The sequence below is a fragment of the Pseudorasbora parva genome, chromosome 14 (genome assembly GCF_024679245.1).
Source record: "Pseudorasbora parva isolate DD20220531a chromosome 14, ASM2467924v1, whole genome shotgun sequence".
Lineage (NCBI taxonomy): Eukaryota > Metazoa > Chordata > Actinopteri > Cypriniformes > Gobionidae > Pseudorasbora > Pseudorasbora parva.
This window is the reverse complement of record NC_090185.1, coordinates 34,972,828-34,993,729: the sequence shown is the minus strand read 5'-3', so window position 1 is coordinate 34,993,729 and position 20,902 is coordinate 34,972,828. Positions and strand designations below refer to the sequence as shown.

General features: G+C 37.1%; 2 protein-coding genes across 6 annotated transcripts in view; one reads left to right on the top strand and one right to left on the bottom strand.

Moving 5' to 3' along the window:
* The window catches only part of LOC137040563 (E3 ubiquitin-protein ligase RNF123), a 200,603-nt gene that overhangs the window by 100,512 nt on the left and 79,189 nt on the right, over window positions 1–20,902 (top strand). The window lies entirely within an intron of this gene.
* On the bottom strand, window positions 2,716–20,495 carry amigo3 (adhesion molecule with Ig-like domain 3). Of its 2 annotated transcripts, XM_067416306.1 has the most exons (3): window positions 19,709–20,495; window positions 18,064–19,478; window positions 2,716–3,211 (listed from the first exon to the last, which is right to left on the bottom strand). In XM_067416306.1, exons 2-3 carry the CDS (start codon window positions 19,357–19,359, stop codon window positions 3,134–3,136), a joined length of 1,374 nt encoding a protein of 457 aa, XP_067272407.1. In that variant the 5' UTR covers window positions 19,360–19,478; window positions 19,709–20,495; the 3' UTR covers window positions 2,716–3,133. The 2 variants fall into 2 exon arrangements, with proteins under 2 accessions (XP_067272407.1, XP_067272406.1); XM_067416305.1 differs by lacking the exon at window positions 2,716–3,211 and having other exon boundaries at window positions 16,472–19,478.

The window sequence follows — 20,902 nt, the reverse complement described above, 5'->3', positions numbered from 1 at the left end:
CTTACGCCAATGTGGATCAATGATTTTGATGACTTCACTCTGCACTTCAACTTCTCATAATTTCTGTCCAGTCAAATGCTCTCTAGAATCCCTACATTATAAATAGACTGAAGCTGTGACTACTTCTTGGTTCGCTCTGTTGCTATTTTCTACATGGTGAATGGCACATAATGCACTATATATGAGATGGGGGAACAATTCATACCGTGTAAATATGCTTTCCATGTGGGCGAATGAAGCACACCACAAAACATATTGGACCATTTGAATTTTACTCAAAATGCAATATTTTATAGCAATAATGTAGGATATTAGGATGATAAATAATTAAAGATTCTGTGATATAAACTAAATGCTATTGGCTATTTAAAAAAAGGGTCTGATCAATATGTCCCGCCCTGTCTTCCTGTTTCAGTGGAAATTACATCACCACATTGAATAACGCTGCGTTTCAAAGCACTTCAGTGGACCTTGATTATTATTTGTGCTCAGTCAATAATAATGGTTCTAATTCTTAACTCTTTCCCCACCAGCATTTAAAAAAAAGATGTCAGTCACTGCCAGCCATTTCATGGCCCTTAGATTATTTTGTATGAATATCTGAATATTAAAAGAAAGCCTCTGAGAGAACCTCTGCTTAGAAAGTTTTTCCCCCCAAAGAAATAACATGTATAAGCAATGCTTTTATCACTTGTTTCTGCTTCTTCTTTACCTTTGTTTTAAGTATCATTTAACATTTCATTATTATTTAACTGTATAACTTTGAAAACAATGAAAGACAGAAAATTCCATCAATGGCAGGTAAAAGTGTTAATGTTGAAAACAGTTTTGTTTTTATTTGTTGCTTAATATTTTCTGTGGAAACCGTGGTTACATTATTTAAATGTTGATCAATTTAATGCATCATTGCTGAATAAAAGTATTCTTCTTCTTTTTTATTTCTTCTTTCTTACTTCAAAATTTTGAATGGCAGTGTTTCATGATTTCCACAAAAATATAAAGTAGTACAACTGTTTTCAACATGAGTAATAATTAGAATGGTTTTGTGAGCATCAAATCATCATATTTGAGTAATTTCTGATCATGTGACACTGAGGACTGGAGTAATAATCCTGACATTTTTTTTTTTTAAATGAAAAGAAGAAAATAAATAAAATAATAATAACAACGTTTAGTAAAAAAGAAAACTAGGTTGCTATGGAAACAGGTAGGCTATTGGTGTAGAGCCTCTTACTACCTTAACTCAAACAACAAGTATTGAGTCAGGCATCAAAGCCTTTACATTAGCAGTGCAGTAACTTCACCCATCATCATATTAGGTGTGTGTATTGATTCAGGTTCACTGTTCATTCAGGATAGTTTTTATGCCTTTCACAAAGTCATGCAGAAGTGTTACAATGAAACCAAGTGATGCATAGCAATGTGACAAACATAGATCAGTCCCATTTTAATCAATGTTGTTGTTTACACTAGAAGTATACCACATATTGTGTAGACAGATTCATTTATTATGATGGGAGTAATGTCCTAATTCGCCAAGACCCAGTTGTGTAAAACAATTTATTTTAGAAATTATCATTGTTTTCATTGTGCAAAGGCCATGTTGTGAATGAAATGTTTGCTTATTGATCATCAATTAAATCAGCACCAAATTGGTAATTTATTCTTTCATTCATTCATTCTACTCACTCACTCACTCACTCACTCACTCACTCACTCACTCACTCACTCACTCACTCACTCACTCACTCACTCACTCACTCACTCACTCACACACTCACTCACTCACTCACTCACTCACTCAATCAGTCACTCATTCACTTAGTTACTCACTCACTCACTCACTCACTCAATCAGTCACTCATTCACTTAGTTACTCACTCACTCACTCACTCACTCACTCACTCACTCACTCACACACTCACTCACTCACTCACTCACTCACTCAATCAGTCACTTAGTTACTCAGTCACTCACTCACTCACTCACTCACTCACTCACCCGCTCGCTCGCTCACTCACTCACTCACTCACTCAGTTAGTCAATCAGTCACTCATTCACTTAGTTACTCAGTCAGTCAGTCAGTCACTCACTCACTCAGTCAATCATTTGCTCACTCACTCACTCACTCACTCACTCACTCACTCACTCACTCACTCACTCACTCAGTCAATCATTCGCTCACTCACTCACACACTCATACACTCAGTCAGTCAGTCACTCACTCACTCACTCAGTCAATCATTCGCTCACTCACTCACACACTCACTCACTCACTCACTCACTCACTCACTCACTCACTCACTCACTCACTCACTCACTCACTCACTCACTTACTCAGTCAATCGTTCACTTAGTTACTCAGTCAGTCAGTCGGTCAGTCACTCACTCACTCACTCACTCACTCACTCACTCACTCACTCAGTCAGTCAGTCAGTCAGTCAGTCAGTCAGTCAGTCAGTCAGTCAATCAGTCAATCATTCACTTAGTTACTCAGTCAGTCAGTCACTCACTCACTCCCTCACTCAGTCGCTCAGTCAGTCAGTCAGTCAGTCAGTCACTCACTCACTCACTCACTCACTCACTCACTCACTCACTCACTCACTCACTCACTCACTCAGTGATCAGATCAAAAATTAGTTTTATGTTTGTGCATTTTTCCCTGTAAACATTGAGAACATACTTTGTTAATGGGTTTGATTTTCTTTATTGAAGGCAATTATTGCCTCCTTACCTCATTTCAAGTCTCAAGTCAGTTACATGCTGTCCTGTTATTCACAATCACAGTAAAATACCATTTTAGCATTTCAAGCAGAGGGAGGGATTCATATATAGTCATTTAGTCTTATTCATTATTGCTTTACACTGGGAATAAAGAAAGATAGATGTGGCATTTACAATTGTGATTTCAACCAGAAGTTGTAAACATAATTGTTCTTCATAGAATGATCAGCATTGTGTTTTCATTGCTTATTCACAGTGCGTGGGCAGAGTTTTCAGGAAAAGTCTTCGGAATTTGTAAGAAGAGAAGCTATTGAAGACTGTGAATTTGTAAAGCTTCTTGCAGTGTACAAGAAACGCAGTGAAAAGGAGGTTACAGCCCGAGATGTGTTTGTCATCTTGTCCATGGATATTATTGTGGAGATGCACAAGTGGTCCATATGTCAAGGGCAAGGGGCTGCTGTGTTACCGCTGGTTTGGAATGACACGTCTTAAAAGAAGAAAAAAAGAAATGAGAGAGAATAAGAACAGAGAGTGTACCACAGGCAGAAGCAATCAATTCAGGATTTTGTCAATGTTGTGCCTCTGACATTTGATACTTCAATCAGAAGTTGAAGTAAGCCTGAAGGAGGGTTTTCGATTGTGGATTTGCTAGATAATTAAAACAATAGTTCACCTAAAAATGAAAACCTCATGATAAAGAAAGTTGAAACTCTGTGACTTGCTTTGTTCCGTCGTTTTTACAATGACTATGACAGAAAAGAACCATAAAAAGACATTGATGAGGAAAAGTTTAAAATACAATCATATAAATTTCCGATCAAAAGTCTCTTATGCTCTAATACTGTACAAAATGTATTTGATCAAAAATAAAGTAAAAACAGTAATATTGTGAAATAATGTTACAATTTAAAATAAAATGTGTTTTTAATATATTTTAAAATGTAGGCTACTTTATTCGGTTTTCAAATAAATTCAGCCTTGGTGAGCATCAGAGACTTCTTTAAAACACAAAAAAACTAAAAAGGAACAGTAATTCCAAAATCTTGACTAGTGTAAATAGAAAAAGTTATAGCTATACTTTAAAAAAAGTGTTAAAAATGTTAACCCTGTTACCAATATATAATTGAACAGTACAATCCAGTAAAATTTGTAGGTTTTGGAAAACATGTTTTAAATGTTTTCTTATTAATTTAAAAAAAAAGTAAAAACACATTATAACTTATAATGGTAACACTAAAAAGGTTAAAAGTTTGAATATATGGGGAAAAGAATTCCTTAAATTTAACTATATCTATATATATATATATATATATATATATATATATATATATATATATATATATATATATATATATATATATATATTTTTTTTTTTTTTTTTTTTTTACTGTGTATGATTTAGTTAATAATCTTGGGTTAATAGCAGTTTAAATTTCAGTCTTTATACAGGAAAAAATATTGTTTGTTAGTTTTGTCCAAAAAGATCTCAAAATCATCCGTCCCCATTCACTTGCATTGTATGGAAATGAGCAGTTCAGACTTTCTACAACATTTCTCCTTTTGTATTCCACAAAAGAAAGAAAGAAGATCCTTATTGTTTTAACCTTCATCCCATTCTTCATTTATTACATTGACATCTGTCTTACCAAGGACATTTCAACACAAAGCATTACATCCCTGTTGCTCCGTCATGCATTTGCATGTGTGTATTTGCGCCCATCTGACCAGCTCTGGCAGGAACGACGAAGTCTTTCTCACTCGTCAAGAGCAGTGAAGAGATGACCATCCTTTGAAGTGCGATGGCCGTATCCGTGTAAGCTTGTTGCTGTTAATGTGTATCTACATTTTTTAAAATAAAGTTTTCAAAACACTGTTTTCACTGCAATGCCATAGGTTCCCAAACAACCTACAGTTCTTAAGTCAATAGTTCATAAAAGAGCAAGTGTGAAGAATATTAAAAAAATAAATAAATAAATAATACTAAAGAGTTTCCTCTAAACAGAACCTTTGTGCAATGAAAATGTTTCATGTATATTTAAGATCCTTCATGGAAAAGTGTACCATTTCAACATATAGAAAACATATTGATTTAAACTAACAAATCCCTCCTTGAATTGATTAGCAGCATTGGTTATGGATGTTTTTTTGCGTGGAAAACATCGATCTAGAAGAGCAGGCATGTCTTCTCCAGAGCTCAGCCAGAGATAAAATATGAATGCATTTCTCTTGAATCAAACCCCTTTATTTGGCATGACAATTTTCACTCACTGTTTGACTCACTCAACTCGCAGTTTACGGGTCCGTCAAAGCTGCAAGGACGTGTGTCACCTTCTCCCAAGCTTTGCGGTGACTCATGGACGCATGCAGTCATGGAAGTACAGAACATTAGCTTTTCTTTTTTCCCTGTAGTGCTTAAAAATAAGCAATTTCTACCCTGTGGGGTGTTATTATACAGTTATGATAAGTCTGAGGTGGCAGCATTCGGCATGCTCTGTGAGACACCACACCGAAGGTGTTCAACGTTCCCGATCAGATCAGTAAATACTGGTTTAGTACAGCCATTACAAAACAGCCAAATGGAGCGCTTAAGTTGCAGAAGTGCTCCCTAGTGGGAACATCAGAACAAAAATGGCGTTTTAGGGTGTGTTCACAATTGCAGTTCAGTTCTCTTCATACATTTAGCTCAGGCCAAAAAGAAAATAATATATATAGTTATTTTCATTTGGTATATAAAACAAACAAAAAAAATGGCAAAAGAATTTGCATCCATAATAATTCTGTGTGCTGGGCTGAATTTGCTCATTGTATGTGCGTTCATGATGGTATTTTTTAGAACTTAAATGAGCTTATAAAATGTGTAAAGGAGCATGATTTTCTCCATTATGCACACTCGACTTGCTACGATAGTCTGTGTTGCCAGTGTTACCGGTGTTCAGACTCAACACTGGTTACATCACTTGCCCACCGTGGCATGTGGCACTGTCATTTTTTATTTAAATAAAATAATTTAATTCAGTTAGAGAACAGACACTACAAATAAAAATGTAACGAGTCAGCTTAATAAAACATGATCCGCAACACAGACCAACAGCAGGAGTCAGATTTAATTTATCATGAGAGCGAAGGGCTGAGTGAGATGATCGCGGAAGATTTGGTTTCAAAGCAAAATGTAGAAGTGCCTATTTAAAGGAGTTTGTCAATCAATTAATCAATCAATCAATCAATCAATCAATCAATCAATCAATCAATCAATCAATCAATCAATCAACCCCGCAGAGAGCACATTTACGTTTGAACTGTCATTCATTCACGGCCACACAGAGTGCGCATTTATGGAAGAACTGTCATTCAGGGTGTGCGGACTGGCGCGTTTTCAGTTCATTGCTATGGAAGCTTAACTTTTATAGGAATTCATTGAAACCACTCTTTTTGCTCCGCTCCTTTATGAATGCCTGAGCGCTCGTGTGCATGTTACTTTCGGTTTTGCAAGAATTAGTGATTTAAAAGCCCAGTCCCAGTATTAACGGTGTTGTTACACGTTGATTAATTAGTGGGAAAATGTCCTCATCACCACATTCCTAATGCACACAAACGAAGATCTAGAAAGAGAAGCCGGTTTAAACGAACTATAATGGGCAACATTGCGACTGGTAAGACCCATGTATGCTTAAGCAGTCTGTTCTTTGTTCTTGTTTTTGGTTTGTTTAGATGTCTTTGAGCTGTGTTGCATTCATATTTCATTCAAACCGCACCAGAGTTTGTTTAGGAGTTGACGAGACCCTCTAAAAAATGTCTTGGTCCGCATGTTTGGTTTAAACTTATTCAAATAAACTGTATAACAGAGCAATCAGTTATTTAAATTATTTAAGTTAATAGATAAATTATTCAGAATGAATACTTCTAAGTCACCCTGCAAAGAAGAAGTTGATTGTCAGTGGTAGACCTTTGTTTAAAGGGTTTATATTATGAAACAATCGCCCAAAACAGCCCTAAATTTAGTTTTTCAACCCCACACTGAAAACCATTAGATGTAGGATTTACTTTTTAGGATTTCCGGATATGAAATGAGTAACACCAGTTTGTTCAGTATAGTATAGTTACATCCTTTAATAACCTCTTTGCACAACATCCATCACATTAAGACTGTTTGAGATGTTCAAACCATTAAGATAGGATTGCATGGATCAGGAAATTGTTAAATATAAACTTCTGCTGCTCTTTAATTTGAGAGCTCCATTTGTCTGCTTTCATAATGGCGACACTAAACCAGTATTTGCTGATTGGGAACGATTAGTCAATCAACTTTATTTATATAGCGCTTTTACAATGACGATTGCTTCAAAGCAGCTTCACAGTGTTAAACAGGACAATATTGCAACAACATTTTATTTGGCTGTACAGTCGTTCTGGAGAAAACAGTGATGTTATCAGCTTATTTTAATTTATCATATAGCGACAATGTTGGCAGATCAGTATTATAGTTTATAGAATTAAATAAGACCTAATTTATTCATCTTAATAACAGGCTTTTAATTAGTATGTCTATCTGTCTATTATATGTTTATCCAACAACATGTAGTCCACAAAAAAATTCCTTTCAACAACAATAAAGTATGCTACTAATACTACTTAAATTTAAGTTGATATTGTTTGAAAGAAATTGCAGAGCCTTAGGTGAGAGTTTGATGAACCTTTCCAAATGTAAACCTTTGTGTTAGTTATTCTGGGGCTGTATTCACAAAACATCTTAAGGCTAAAAGTAGCTCCTAACTTGACAATTTATGAGAAACTGTTAAAAAATAATGGGCGTGGCAGTCTTAATTTTAGGACTCCTAAATTAATAATTTAAAGACTCCTGAGCAATCCATCTCAACAATCTGCTAAAAGACACTGTACACCATTGCTGTTGAGGGGATTGAGGGCTCTGAGCTCAGAATTTAGCCCAAACCCAGAGTTCTGCCCCGTGTCGCCAACCGAGAGTGAGGAGTCGGGGTGGTGGAGGGATGCAGAAAACTATCGAAGTAACTAGATGAATCCGCTCTGGGCTTTATACATTCTCTCGGGCTGATTAGATAGACAGTTTGAACGTGCTTCTCACAAACTTTTATAAAACATAATTCCCGCTTGAATTAGGAGATGCACACATGTAAGAGGCTGATAATTACATATACTAGTTTGACTCTTGTCCTACATTTAATTTAGTTTAATTTAAATATGGCAACATTCTTATTTTAAAAACTTTGGCAACATGAAGCCTTATTCTATAATTGAATAGCTGACAGAGACCCCTCCCCTATCAGCCAATCACTGTGGGCATAGTTAGTAAGCGTGATGACATCGTCCATAGCAACAAGTTCAACCCCGCCCTTACTCTTAGCTTAAGACTTCTCTCTATTCCTTAGTAAAAGTTAAAGTAACACTTTATTTTAGGGTTCAGATATTAACTATTAAGTAGTTGCTTATTAGCATGCATATTACTAGGATATTGGCGGTTTATTAGTACTTATGAAGCACATATTAATGCCTTCTTCTTAATGACCTTACTCTACATCCCTTAATTCCACCCAATACCTAAACTTCAATGCTACAAAAACGACCTTACTAACTATTAATAAGCAGTAAATTAGGAGTTTATTGAGGCAAAAGTCGTAGTTAATAGGGAATATGTGTTCCCCATACTAAAGTGTTACCAAAAGTTGCTCTCAGAAGCTTTGTGAATAGCTTTTAAGAAAAAACTCTGAACTAAGAATTTATACTGCCATTTAGGAGAACTCTTAGTAGTAAGATAAAATGTTTTGTGAATATGGCCCCTGATGTTTACGGATATTGGTATTTATCCCACTTGTTCCTTATGTTACCTCGACCAGGTGGGCCAAATTTCTGAACATCAAATTAAATGGACCCGCTTTATATTAGGTAGCCTTAACTTCTATGTAACATTAAAATTAATAATTTGATATAATGAACTCATTGTGTACATACACCTAACCCTACCCTTAAACTTACCCACACCACCACGTCCCTAATATTACCCGTATCCCACTTTAGTTTGATTTCTTATAAAATACAGTTGTAATCAAAACTATTGTAACACCATTGCATATGATTATCAAAATATACCTTTCAACTGTTTGCAATGAACAATTCAAACTCCTTGAATTGAAATAGCTCAACACAACTATTGTTAAAATCATTTCCCCAAATTCAACACAAAATTTTTTAAAAACCAACTTTTGCAGTCTCAAAATGATTCAACCTCTTCATACCAAGCATCTTAGTTATTGTATTATCTCATTATTTCAGTTGCGTATTTTGGATCCAACAAAGGCAGCCTTGGTGAGAATAAGAGACTTTCTATACTTTCTATATAATGTTCCAGGTGTTAGACATCAGTACTTTTTGTAATTTAGTCTTATTTATAAATCTTAGTTTTAAAATATGCTTTTTTTCAACTGGGATGGAAGTGTTTTCATAGTACTATGAACTCAAATGCAGCATTGAAAAATGTCTCATAAAAATTATTATATGTATATAAAAAAAACATTAATCATTGCTCCTTTTTTGCTTTGCAACACCTGATAATTTCACCCAGAATCCTCTGCATTTCACCGTTCTTTTGTTCAGACTTTCTTTTGCACCCTTTCACTGTGAAACTGAGCTGTGACCCAGCACACATGGTTCTGAGGTGTTTTTCTTTTTAATAATCGGCAGCAGTGAGTTGTGTACCAGTTCTTCAGCCTGCAGTGCATCAGGAAGGTTTTTTCAAGCATCTGTTGTGCTGTTTGGCTACAGCGCTGCGCCATCATTCGTTAGGTGTTTATAATGTTTTGTCTCACAAGAGATTTATTTTTTCAATGTGATAGCTGTACTAATATGGTGAAAGTTTTTGAACGTGATGTCATATTTAATTGCTTGTCTGCTGTACAGCGCTAATAGCAGCAAGTCATCGTAAGTCTGCCCTGGACAACTTCATCAAATACCAGCGGAGAGCTAACTCTCGGCTCAAATCGCTCATTAACAATGCCTGCTAATTAACTTAAGCGGACTCCAGGCTCAGGGTTCATGTCTAAACATCCTGTTTGGTTTAGAGAGTGAAAAAGGATATGCTCACACACACTAACAGGGGAAGTCCTTAATGATAGTGCTTTCGATACTTAGACCAAAATCAGTTTAAATGCGTATGAAGACTATTCATGGGAAAAATAATTCTGAATACAAGGCTGCAGAAATACTGGCTGCTCCCTGTTTTTCACTCTACTCCAGTTTTAATCGTTGACTTTAAATGTTTAATTTCATTATATGTATGTGTGTGCTTTATTGTCCACTTGAGAAGACTGACCTGCAAGGATTGGTGTTACTTTGACCTGGTCCCTGACGCCCAAGACTTTCCACTTTCTCTTATGTGGATCGATTTCCACTTTAGATGAATCTAGGCCAAACTAGAAATATTTTCTTTCAATTATTTTTTTTCCAGTGTGTGTTTTATTTATTTATTTATTTGAAATACAATTAAAAACTACCAACATAACCTAATCACAAACCTCTTAGTGCGACTTGCCTTGCCTTCATTTTTTTTTTTTTTTTTAGCTTAGTGATGAATAGGTTTTGGATTGTTGGGCTTTTATCAAATGCTGAAGTCAGAGAGATGTCATAAATTGTTAATGATGGCTGCCGGGCCTTTACTATAAAACCATACTTTAGAGAGTCTGTCCTCTTTTAGGTATACTAGCGTTAAGATGTTAGGAATTAAGATGTTAAGAAATGTGACTCCTATTGACAGTTCCATTAAGCTTTATTTCTTTCTTTTAAAAATAAAAATAAATAATAATAATAATAAATAAATAATAATGAGTCTGTGGTGGCAGTGGTAATCAATCAAGATTCAAAGTAAGACTTTCATTTATTTCCCTTTTTTATAATTGTGGTCCCCATCCACTTTTGTTGTATGAGCAGCATGAACAATCTGCCAAACATCTCTTGCTTTCCATCAACGAAAGATTGATGAGTGAAAGTTAACTATTCTTATTAAATGATGTTTGGTGACATGTTTGCATACTGTATATCGGCTATACTGTATATAAATGTATTTATATACAGCACACAGACTGCAAGAGACCATGATTAAAACATTCAAAAGTTTGTTGGTGGTGTTAAGTTGCAGGCACAATAAATAAATATGACTTGCCTTAATGTTATTGAAATTAACGCTAGTTCAATAAAAAATAAAAATAAAGGTGTGTAATGTGCTACTGGAAAAATGCAAAATATCAAACCACACCTCAACAAAACTGCTTGTTTTCTTGAGGTTGAATAAACAGCGCAATCCCCATAATAAAAGAACACAGAAGGATACATTTCAGATGTAGATTACAGCTAAATCTGTCCTGACAGGATGTGTAGGGGGCCAATCTCGGCTCTGCGTTATTCTGGCTGACTTAGAAGCTTCATCAGAACAACTGTAAATATTCTTGATTGATGAGCGCTCTAAATTTGTTTGCTGGTAATCGAAGGACTGTTGTCGAGCTATGATGAAATGCCTATGAAATGGATGGACCAGAACAGCAGGATATGAAAGATGTTGTAAAGAAGGGTTATTTATCTGTCAAGTCTTCTTAGGGATTCCAACAGTACTCCTCATCTGCAGTTCAAACCTAAACCGAAGATATTCCTTTTCTGAATTTGCTAATTTTTCCTTATTTTATTTACATTGAATGTAAAATACCTTAAACCTAATTGCATGGCAGAATGTTTTTATTTTTATTTTTATTAGCATTGTTTGAATAGGATGATAGTTTATCATTTGTTATGATCGCTAAGGTTCCACCTCATACACACACTGTAGTTAAATAAGCTATTTCATTTTTATCAAATGCAAGGTTTTATTAGATTTTTTTATAACACTTTCAGTTCCGCTTAAACCATGCAAGAATATAGTTAAGCTAATCAATTACACATTCCTCATTTACATTTACACGGGCTGTTGGGCAAAACTGTTGTATTTGTCCTGCTGAGCTTTAATGGTGGAAATCTTGCCGAAAAGCCTGCAAATGAAAGCCCAGCTGAATTGACTGTTTTATATGAGACTAAAGCAGTGTGTTTGCTTTCATTCTAGCTCTGATCAAGGCCTTTCTGCATTAAATTGTCTGAAAGAAGCATATTTAAAAGGAAGTTCAGTTAATGACTAATCTATTTCTAAAATTTCCCCATCCTTTATGGGCTTCGTCTCTCTTTGTGTCTCTTTGTTTTTCACCTAACTGAATTCAATGCAACATGTTTAAATAATCACATGCATTTCATTTTGACGGCCTTATTGTTTCAGATTAAAATTGTATGTACATTTACATCTCAAAATTTAGATTTGGAGTAAAAAACAAAAAAAGCATTTTACTAAATTGTTGTCGCTGCTAATGCGGACTAATAATGTACCAAAGCTAAAAAGAAAATATCTTGGATCCCTTTTATGCTCGTGGCTCAAACAAAAGCCCATATTGGTCTTCCCACACAGGCATCTGAAGCTCAGTATGGTGCTCAAGGAGGAAAATTTTAGAGCTCAGCAGATTTTATGACTTTAGGATTTCCCTTTACTTATTGTTCATTCACCTGAAATTTATAATGATGTCCTGACTTATGGACAATAGCTCCATACTATGAATATGTGTTGTAAACTTATTTTTTAATATTTTTTTTTAGTGCTGTTTTTGTGTGTATATACTGCATTATGCTAGCCTGACAAGCCAGACCCGCATCAAGATGCTTGGTCTGGAAACTCACCATTGACAGCTCAATCAGAGGGGCGGGATAAACGGTTTTCTTTCAAACTCCCTCTGCATGCGATAGGATAGCGCTATACCAACCAGAGCAACCAAGGTAAAACAGAGCTTGTTGATAGATTAAACATTCGCCGTATCCGGTCGGCAAAACTCAGATCACATCTTCCCTTTTTAAGAATGACTTCAGTGCCGTTCTTTGTCCTTTTCTCAGAGAAAAGCTCAACTTCAAGTCTTCCAGAGTCGCGGTCAAAGCTGATTCGAAAGACCACCGTTCGCCAGTTTCTGTGTTTACTAGAAGCACGCAAACGCAACTCGGCCGTCGTCATTATGGCCCCGCCCACCGACTATACACGATGTGATTGGCCCGGCAAGAGTTAGGGGAATACAGCTCAGGAGGGTATTGAGAGTTGCATGTGTTCACCCACTGGTGTGCTGGTCTAAAAACAAGGTGTGTTCAGGCGCATTCTTAGTGTGTTGCTATTTTGAGGAACTGAAAACGACTACGCCATTGACCAACAAAAACCTGGTCTAAAGGCAGTATTTTTGTGTAATTTAAAGGGCGTGTTAGTAATATGTGCCTATAAACAGGAGCACAACATGCGTACACAAACATGCCAAAGATTAAAAATAAAAGGATTACAATGTAAAATATATTATTGTGCACATAAAAATTAAAAAAATCCCACATGTCATAATGGACAGTCATGGCATGTTTCAGAAATACCTATTTGCAGTAATGACAATTGAAATTGGCTATTTTTTGACCAATCATGCCAATACAAACATGCATTTAATTATTATTAATTAATTACTGATTGTGCCATGTAAATAGCGAATCCGCAATGGTGCAAATGCAACTGACTTTTAAACGGAATGGGATATAATTCTCTTGATTGGTTTATTGCACATTATGTCAAAAACACACCCACCTAAGAGAGTAGGTACAACCCTTTTGGACCATGTGTCTGGAACACCGGCTGTTTTTTCCGTCATTAAACTAGCAAAAGTGGATTCACTAAGTGCACATGTCCAGTGCACTTCAGGCCATGCGCTCAGATCGTTAAAATAGGGCCCATAAGATTCATCGTCAACATAAGATTTCAGCCATTCCACTGCCCTGTGTGTTATTGGGTATCGTCTCATCTTATTTCCCTAATGATGGAATATTCACAGTATACACGTGCACATGAAACTGATATCGAAAAAGTCCTCTCACAGAAAAACCTTGGGTTTTAATTAGCCCCAGGCTCGTATGAGGTTTCTCTTGTGCTTTTTTTGTTCTGTCCCAGTTTTGACATATTGTTCTTTGACAGTATTGATCCCTTGTGAAAAATAATACACTAATGAGGTGGACCACGCACAGCTCAGAGGCAGCAATTGCATCCCACTGCATGAAATCCCCCAACAGGAGTTTTATACAGCATGAAAAGACACATACCCAGCAGAACATGCACACAGGGTGGTGACAATGATAGATTGTACTGTAAATGACAAGTGGATATTGTAAGACATTTTACACCTTTGAAGTATGTTGCCTTAGAGAGAGTGGGGTAGAGTTGTGTCAACTGCTTAATGTAGCAAATTATGCACAATATTGATTAGGGCTGGGCGATATCTAAAAAAATAAATAAATCTTGATATTGTATTTTTTTTAACATTATTCAGTTATATATGAAAAAAAGTTATATTAAATTGATATTAAAATTCTAATTGATATTAAAATTGGATTATATATCAGTAAAAAATTTTTTGCAATTGCTTTTAAATAATAATAATTAAACAAAAACTGCATTAAAAACTGTAAAAGCTTTAGTCGGTTAACATGGGTACGGAAAAACCTGCAAGGGTTGGCAGGTTTGGCTCGTCCATAGATCGGAAAGGGATGCGAAGTGCGTTATCTGAGAAAACTTCTGAGACTGCTGTTCGCGTACTTAAAAATACAGTTTCGGGAGTGCATCCTGGTCAAAGTATTTACGGCAAGGCAAATTGTGTCGCTGGTCGATTGTCTTAAGCAGCTGTTTGAAGCCAGGTTTTTCCACGGTACTGACAGGTGTCATATCTTTGGCTTGGTGAAACGTGACCGAAGATGTAATTTATTCCCACTTTTACTATTTCTCGCATATGGCACACCACGAGAATTAATCAACGCTGCTTTATTTGTTTAGGGACGACAGGCCTTCCAGATTTTTTGGCAGATGACGAGGTCGAGGCTAGTGATTTTGGCTTATGGAGTTTCATGCATTGCTTGTACTGCACAGGATGCTGCTTGAGGTGATGAAAGAGATTAGGGGTGCTACCACCATTTGTAGCTTTTATCTTCTTGCACATCTTCCAATAATGGTATTTTGATTGGTATCTGTTATCTGAAAACCAAACAATCCCCTTTATTATAGATTGTGCATTCCTTTTGGAGACTATTTCATCATCCCCTCCCGTGTCTCTTTCCACACCTGTGTTGCTCATCGTCTCCGTTTTACTCCAAAATACGCATCTCATGCGTGGTAATACGTGACAAGACGAAAAGGTGACATAATATTGGACGTTCGGTGTGTTCTTTGAGAAAGTATGCTTGAATTTGAAATATTCAGTATTCACATTTCACAATATTTTCACATTTTACATCGTCGTCAAATTATTGCGATATTATCGCTAATATTCTATATATTGCCCTGCCCTAATTTTGATCATGTTTATATCTATTTAGAAATGGCCTCTCATATTCAACTGCATGTGATTTTGAAATGTGTTACTAAATAGTCAGTTTTATTCCTAATAGGCTGGGCTTAACTTTATTTTGATGGTCACTTTAACACATTCTGTTGACCTTAAATAATGTCTACCAACTCTTATTAGAGTATTAGTAGACTGGTAGTGTTAGAGTTACTTACAGTCAGTTGAATGTCTGTTGGGGGACCGTCATAATAAAGAGCTAGCAGATATTAAGCAGACAGTCTACTTATACTCTAATGAAAGTTATTTGACATGTAGATGCAAAGTTACTTATAGTCAATATATTGTTCAAAGGGGACCATCAAATAAAGTTACCATATGTTATTGAATTAAAAATGTATAAAACAATGTAACATTGTCTGGCTAAAGATTAGTCACGATTCAGATTGAATTAGCTATGAAGTCATATTTTTCTATTTTAAAGATGTTTAATAGATGCAGTTGGAAAATACATCTTAAAATATATTTATGATTGCCAGAAAACTTAAGTTATAGTACCCCCCCAAAAAGTGACAATTCTGCCATCATTAACTCACCTTCTTTCCAAATCTGTATGTCTGTATTCTGTGGAACATCGACACATTTTACAAAAGAATATTTTTCTCAGAAGAAAGTCAGTTTTGGAATGAAATGAGTGCCAGTAAAAAATGACAGAAATTTCGTTTTTGAACTTTGAACTTGAACTTTTGTTTATTCTTTAAAGCTACACTGTGGGATATTTCCCCCCATCTAGCAGTGAAAAGATATATGACCATCCAGGCAATAATAGTTTCTGTTCCTCTCAATTCCGATTTCGTTTTAACTCTTACGGTGGACGATTTAGTCCAAGATTAACATGGCAATCCCCCTCTTCTCATTCGACACGGTGCCATCGAGTGTTGAAACGCAAAAGGCGAAGATTGAATTTACTGGTATGTCCCTCTTTGGCTAATGTACTTTAAAGATGGAGGGGCAACATGGCAACCAGCATTCAAACCCCTCTCCCGTATGTATTTTCAATGGCATATTATAAACTTACGAATACTTTATTACGTGAAAGAAGTAAATATATACATTAATGAGCACATATATTTTTGAAAGAACTAAGTGTTTTTAACTAAGAATATACAAAAAAAGTTACACAGTGTAGCTTTAATAAAAAGGTCCACAAATTACCCCACTCTCTTCTACTCCAGAGCCTAGGCGGAAACTGTGCATGCTTTGGATATCAAAATGCTTGTCCATGCAAATATGGTTAGAATTGTGGCACAAAACAGTGTGGTAAGGATGATGATTGTGATGATGGTGGTTTTAGTGACAGCATTGATTCATTAAGCAGATGGAACACACTCATTCATATGCAATTATTCTGGGGAAGATGGGCTTCGGCTCAAGGGTAATGTACTATTGCAAAATACTTTCTTCAACTGCCGGTTTTAATTTGTGGGTCATGGCATATCTCCAAATCATCATACAAACTTGATTAATCAGAATTGCTGCTTTCACTGGTCCCGAGGTTCCAGCAAGGAAAATATTATTAGTGGTTTGTGCTGCAACTTCAGTGGTTAGAAGAATATTTGTGCGCCATTGTCTACCAAATAAGGACATTTTTGTATGCAGTTGTCAAAAGCAGCAATGATATTCATAAACATTTAGGTTTGATCCCAGATATATCACGCAAGTTCTCATGCTCTGGCTGGCAGCAGCTTTTAATGATGTTTTGTTGTTACAGTTGCAAACAAAGTGTTATATTTACTCGACTTGAAAAGCAGGAATGTAAGGACACATATTCTATAGTTTGGATGCTCACCTTGGCCAAAGAAACTTTAATTAAAAATAAGAAGGCAGACATTTACCTCTGGGGTCGAAGCAAAAGGATTTATTAAGAAGCTGATAAAGAAGGGATTTGTGGAAGGGGAGGATGGGTGGGTGGCAAGGGCAAACATGGGATGCTTAGGGCAGGGAAAAAAGTACTTCAGTAATTTCACAGATTCCATTTCATCCAATTTCATTTATTTCATGTTATAGTCTTATTAAGGATAAGATGTGCTCTGATAGCTTAGGAGTACAACCTTTCATGACTAAATGTCAGTTGTTGTTTGTTTTTTTAGGACCAAAACCCTTACATTTCCAAAGTGGGCATGACAGCTTGAAAATGATGTAATGCTGCTAACTATTCACTAAGTTGTCAATGTGAAACACAGGGGTACAAAGGACACCTAAAAAAACAACATTCTAGTCATATCTGTAAAAAACTAGAAATTCAGTATGCTCATGTCATTCTCCTTCATATCTCATTCATGCTATTTCTAGAGTAGAGTAGGGTTTATGCAGTATTTAGTGGGTTATATGCTCTAGACAAGGCATTCATAGCTATGAATCTATCAAGGCTCAAGCAATGGTAAAGGGGAAGCTTTTACCCTTCTCAGCTTTTGTGGTTTTTAACCATTTCCTTTCTTTTGTATGATCTCATGGCTCAGTCAAGCCTTAAAGCCAAATCTTGGGAGCACATGGCTCCATCTTTTTGCATTTTGTTCTCTCTGATTGTAGGTGCTTTCCTGCTCTGTTCTGCTCCCTGCTAAGGGCTCGCTAAGCCCTCTCCCTGATCTGTCCTGAGTAGCTGTGCAGTTGCAGACTGCCATGTTGAAGGACCCATGTGCTCATTTGAGCAGGTCGTTGGGATGACAGTAAGCAGCCGCTATGGCACAATAGTGGTGTCTGAGAAGACGGAAGTGACAGAGTCAGCATCGCTCCGTGTTACTGCCAGCTTGGGATGCTCGAGGGCCAGAGCTGCCCGTGGCCTCCCATTCTGTGCCTCCTTGATGGGTTCCAGAAAGACCACATGCTTGTTGTTACTGACCTTGCGGCCGGGCCCTTCCGTGGTGGCAGGTGGCGTGGGCGTCAGGATAGATGATTGGGCGCTGCATTCGTTTGCAGGACTTGGTGTCACTGGTAGGGGTTGCTTGCGACACCAGCAGCGACAGGGTGTCAAGTAGAGGTACATTAGGACCAGAATCAGGCTGACAACACAGCCTAGCAGGGTTGTAAAGCCAGTATTAAAGGAATCCTGCTCCGGATGGGGCATCAACACAGTTACATTAACTTCATAAGTCGTGTTGCGTGACTCTTGATGGTTTTGTGCCATGCACAAGTACACCCCAGAGTCCCTCTCTTGTGCTGCCAAGATTTCCAAAGTACCATTTGCATACATTCGCAGAGTATTGTTATTACCAGGGGGAGCAATGTATTCCTTATTTGGGGATACCCACCAATAGGTAAGATGCGTTCCATTTAATGATGTTCTACAGTCCAACTTCTTTGAATACCCAGCTTTTGCTGTCAGACTCTCTGTCTCCTCTTGAAGTTTTAACGGGCAATTTTCAAATAATTTTACATGTTGAAGAAACCGCACCTGAGCTCGGTGCTCGCCATGAGGCAAGCAGGTATGCTCCTCCCGAAAATCTCTCACTGCGTTAAAGCTTCTGTGCTCCCATTGTTTAAACATGATGTATATGGAGCAGTCACAAGTTAAGGTATTGTTGTGCAGGAACAACCCTCTCTGTAGTGATTCCTCAAGAGCCTCAATATCCTTGACCGGAAGGCTGGACATACGGTTCGAGCTTAGATCCAGGGTCAAATTGGTATGTTCTTGAATGGAAAAGAAGGGAAAATCTGTCAGTCTGTTATGGCTCAGGTAGGCTTTGCGTAGGTTTCTCAAACCACTCAAGGCTTTGCTCTCTACCCTAACTATGCGGTTGTTGTAAAGAAGTAGCTCCTGTATTCCTACTAAATCTTGGAAGTAATGCTGCTCAATAATTTGCAGTTGATTAGAGGAAAGGTCCAGATGGCGTATGTTACTTGTATTCCGGAAGGTTCCAGGAGTGAGTCTGCTCAGCTGATTGTGGGCTAACCGTATGGTGTCAATATTGAAAAGTCCAGCAAAGCAACCCTCCTCAAGACTTTCTATGTGGTTGTAGGTGAAGTCCAATGTTGCAACCATTACAGGCAACTCTACTGGGACTTGGTCAAGGCCAAGGTTGGTGCAGCTTAGGATATCAGATGCAATCAGGCACCCAGAAGGGAGATTGGCTCTTACTAGCTGCAGCAGAAAAGAGCTCAGCATTAGGGGTGCGGCCACACCCTGAGCACACAGCATTATGCCGTAAGGATGCTTTGGTTTGGTATCAGAGGAGCCAGAGTTTCATCAGGGTAGAGGTCCACACGCTGTTTGAGTCAAAGCTGTCGTCTTGATTAGTAGTTCCTATCCTTAAAAATCTGACAGATCAGATCACAAGAGTGAGAACAAAAAGAAATCTGTTATTTAATACACTAGACACCTTGCTTAATAATTCTTTGCTTTTGCTTTTCTGTCAGCTTAAGGCATGCATCTATTTGAAGACTATAATTATTTAATATTGTTTTGAAAACTTGCTGTCAGTCTGATCCCGAAACAGCACATTAAACAGTGAAATCTTAGAAGATGAAGACCATAAGATTATCTTTACCTTAATATTGCCAACAGTTGCTCCAAATATTTTGCCTCATAACTCCATGTTTGACTGGCAATTGGATTTTTGTCCATTCTCAGGTAGAGAGTTTTGAAGGCATGGTAATTTAAGTCATTGAAGGAAAAGCAATTGTTTTTGCCCTATCCTCAAGGCTGAGTCCAGCCTTCTGTGAACCATCCTTTTTACAGTTGTTGTTTTGCAGTCCTGACATCTGAGACGGAACAGAAGAGGTCTTAAATCAAGAGTTAGCTCGTTGCCGCAGGCTGGAGGATGTTTTTGAGAAAGTCAGCATCCTGTCCAGTTCAGTTAGTGTAGTTGCCCTCAGTTGAACAGCAGGTACACTACGTGTCACACGTGTACTGGTCCACAGTAACCCTTACAATAGAAGCAATCTGTTGTTTGCTTTAACCAGAATACAAGGATATAGCTCAGTGTTCCTTCAGCACTTGGAGAAAGTATTCCTTAAATTTTTGATATACATTTTTCCCGTATAAACAACATATGCTGAGTTAGAACTAATAACTCTCGGTGACTCTTAATCTTTCAGTGTCCACGTGGCATCTGTAAAAGCTGGTAAAAAGATGAAAGCACAAACAATGATCCGGATCTTAAAGCTGTTTGATGTCTCTTCCAGGTCTTTGTCTCTAATCAAAAATGTTCTCCTCAGTATCCATCCATTCTTTCCGTTCCACCGATTCGCACCCTGAATTGTTTGGTTGTTCCTCTGTTTCTCTCTCTCTTTCGCAGTGCTTAAGTACGTACTACACTCCTCCTCTGCCTCTCTCTTTCCTCTCTGCGCTCTATAAACAGACAGGCATGGAGTTTCGGAGGAGTGGTGCTCTGGAGGGGGTGGGGGTTCTTCTGAGGACTGATTGGCTGAAGTCAGAGATTATGAAAGGGTTTGCCACTGCCTACCCTGATGGAGCTGTTTTTGCCTGTTCACAGATACCTCTAGGCTGGATATGTTTACTGACCTGTGCCCTTATTTAATATCTAAATAGGCTATAATTGCTTGGAATAAATATAATATTTTTAATATAATTTAATATAATATAATATAATATAATAAAAAAATATTAGTCACGGTATATTATATTTGAAAGCTTGTGATTAATTATTTAAACTGAAAGAGTCTAATTTAGGTCTCACTTGCAGTACCAAATGGAAATACGTATCCTTGTGCTTTTCTGT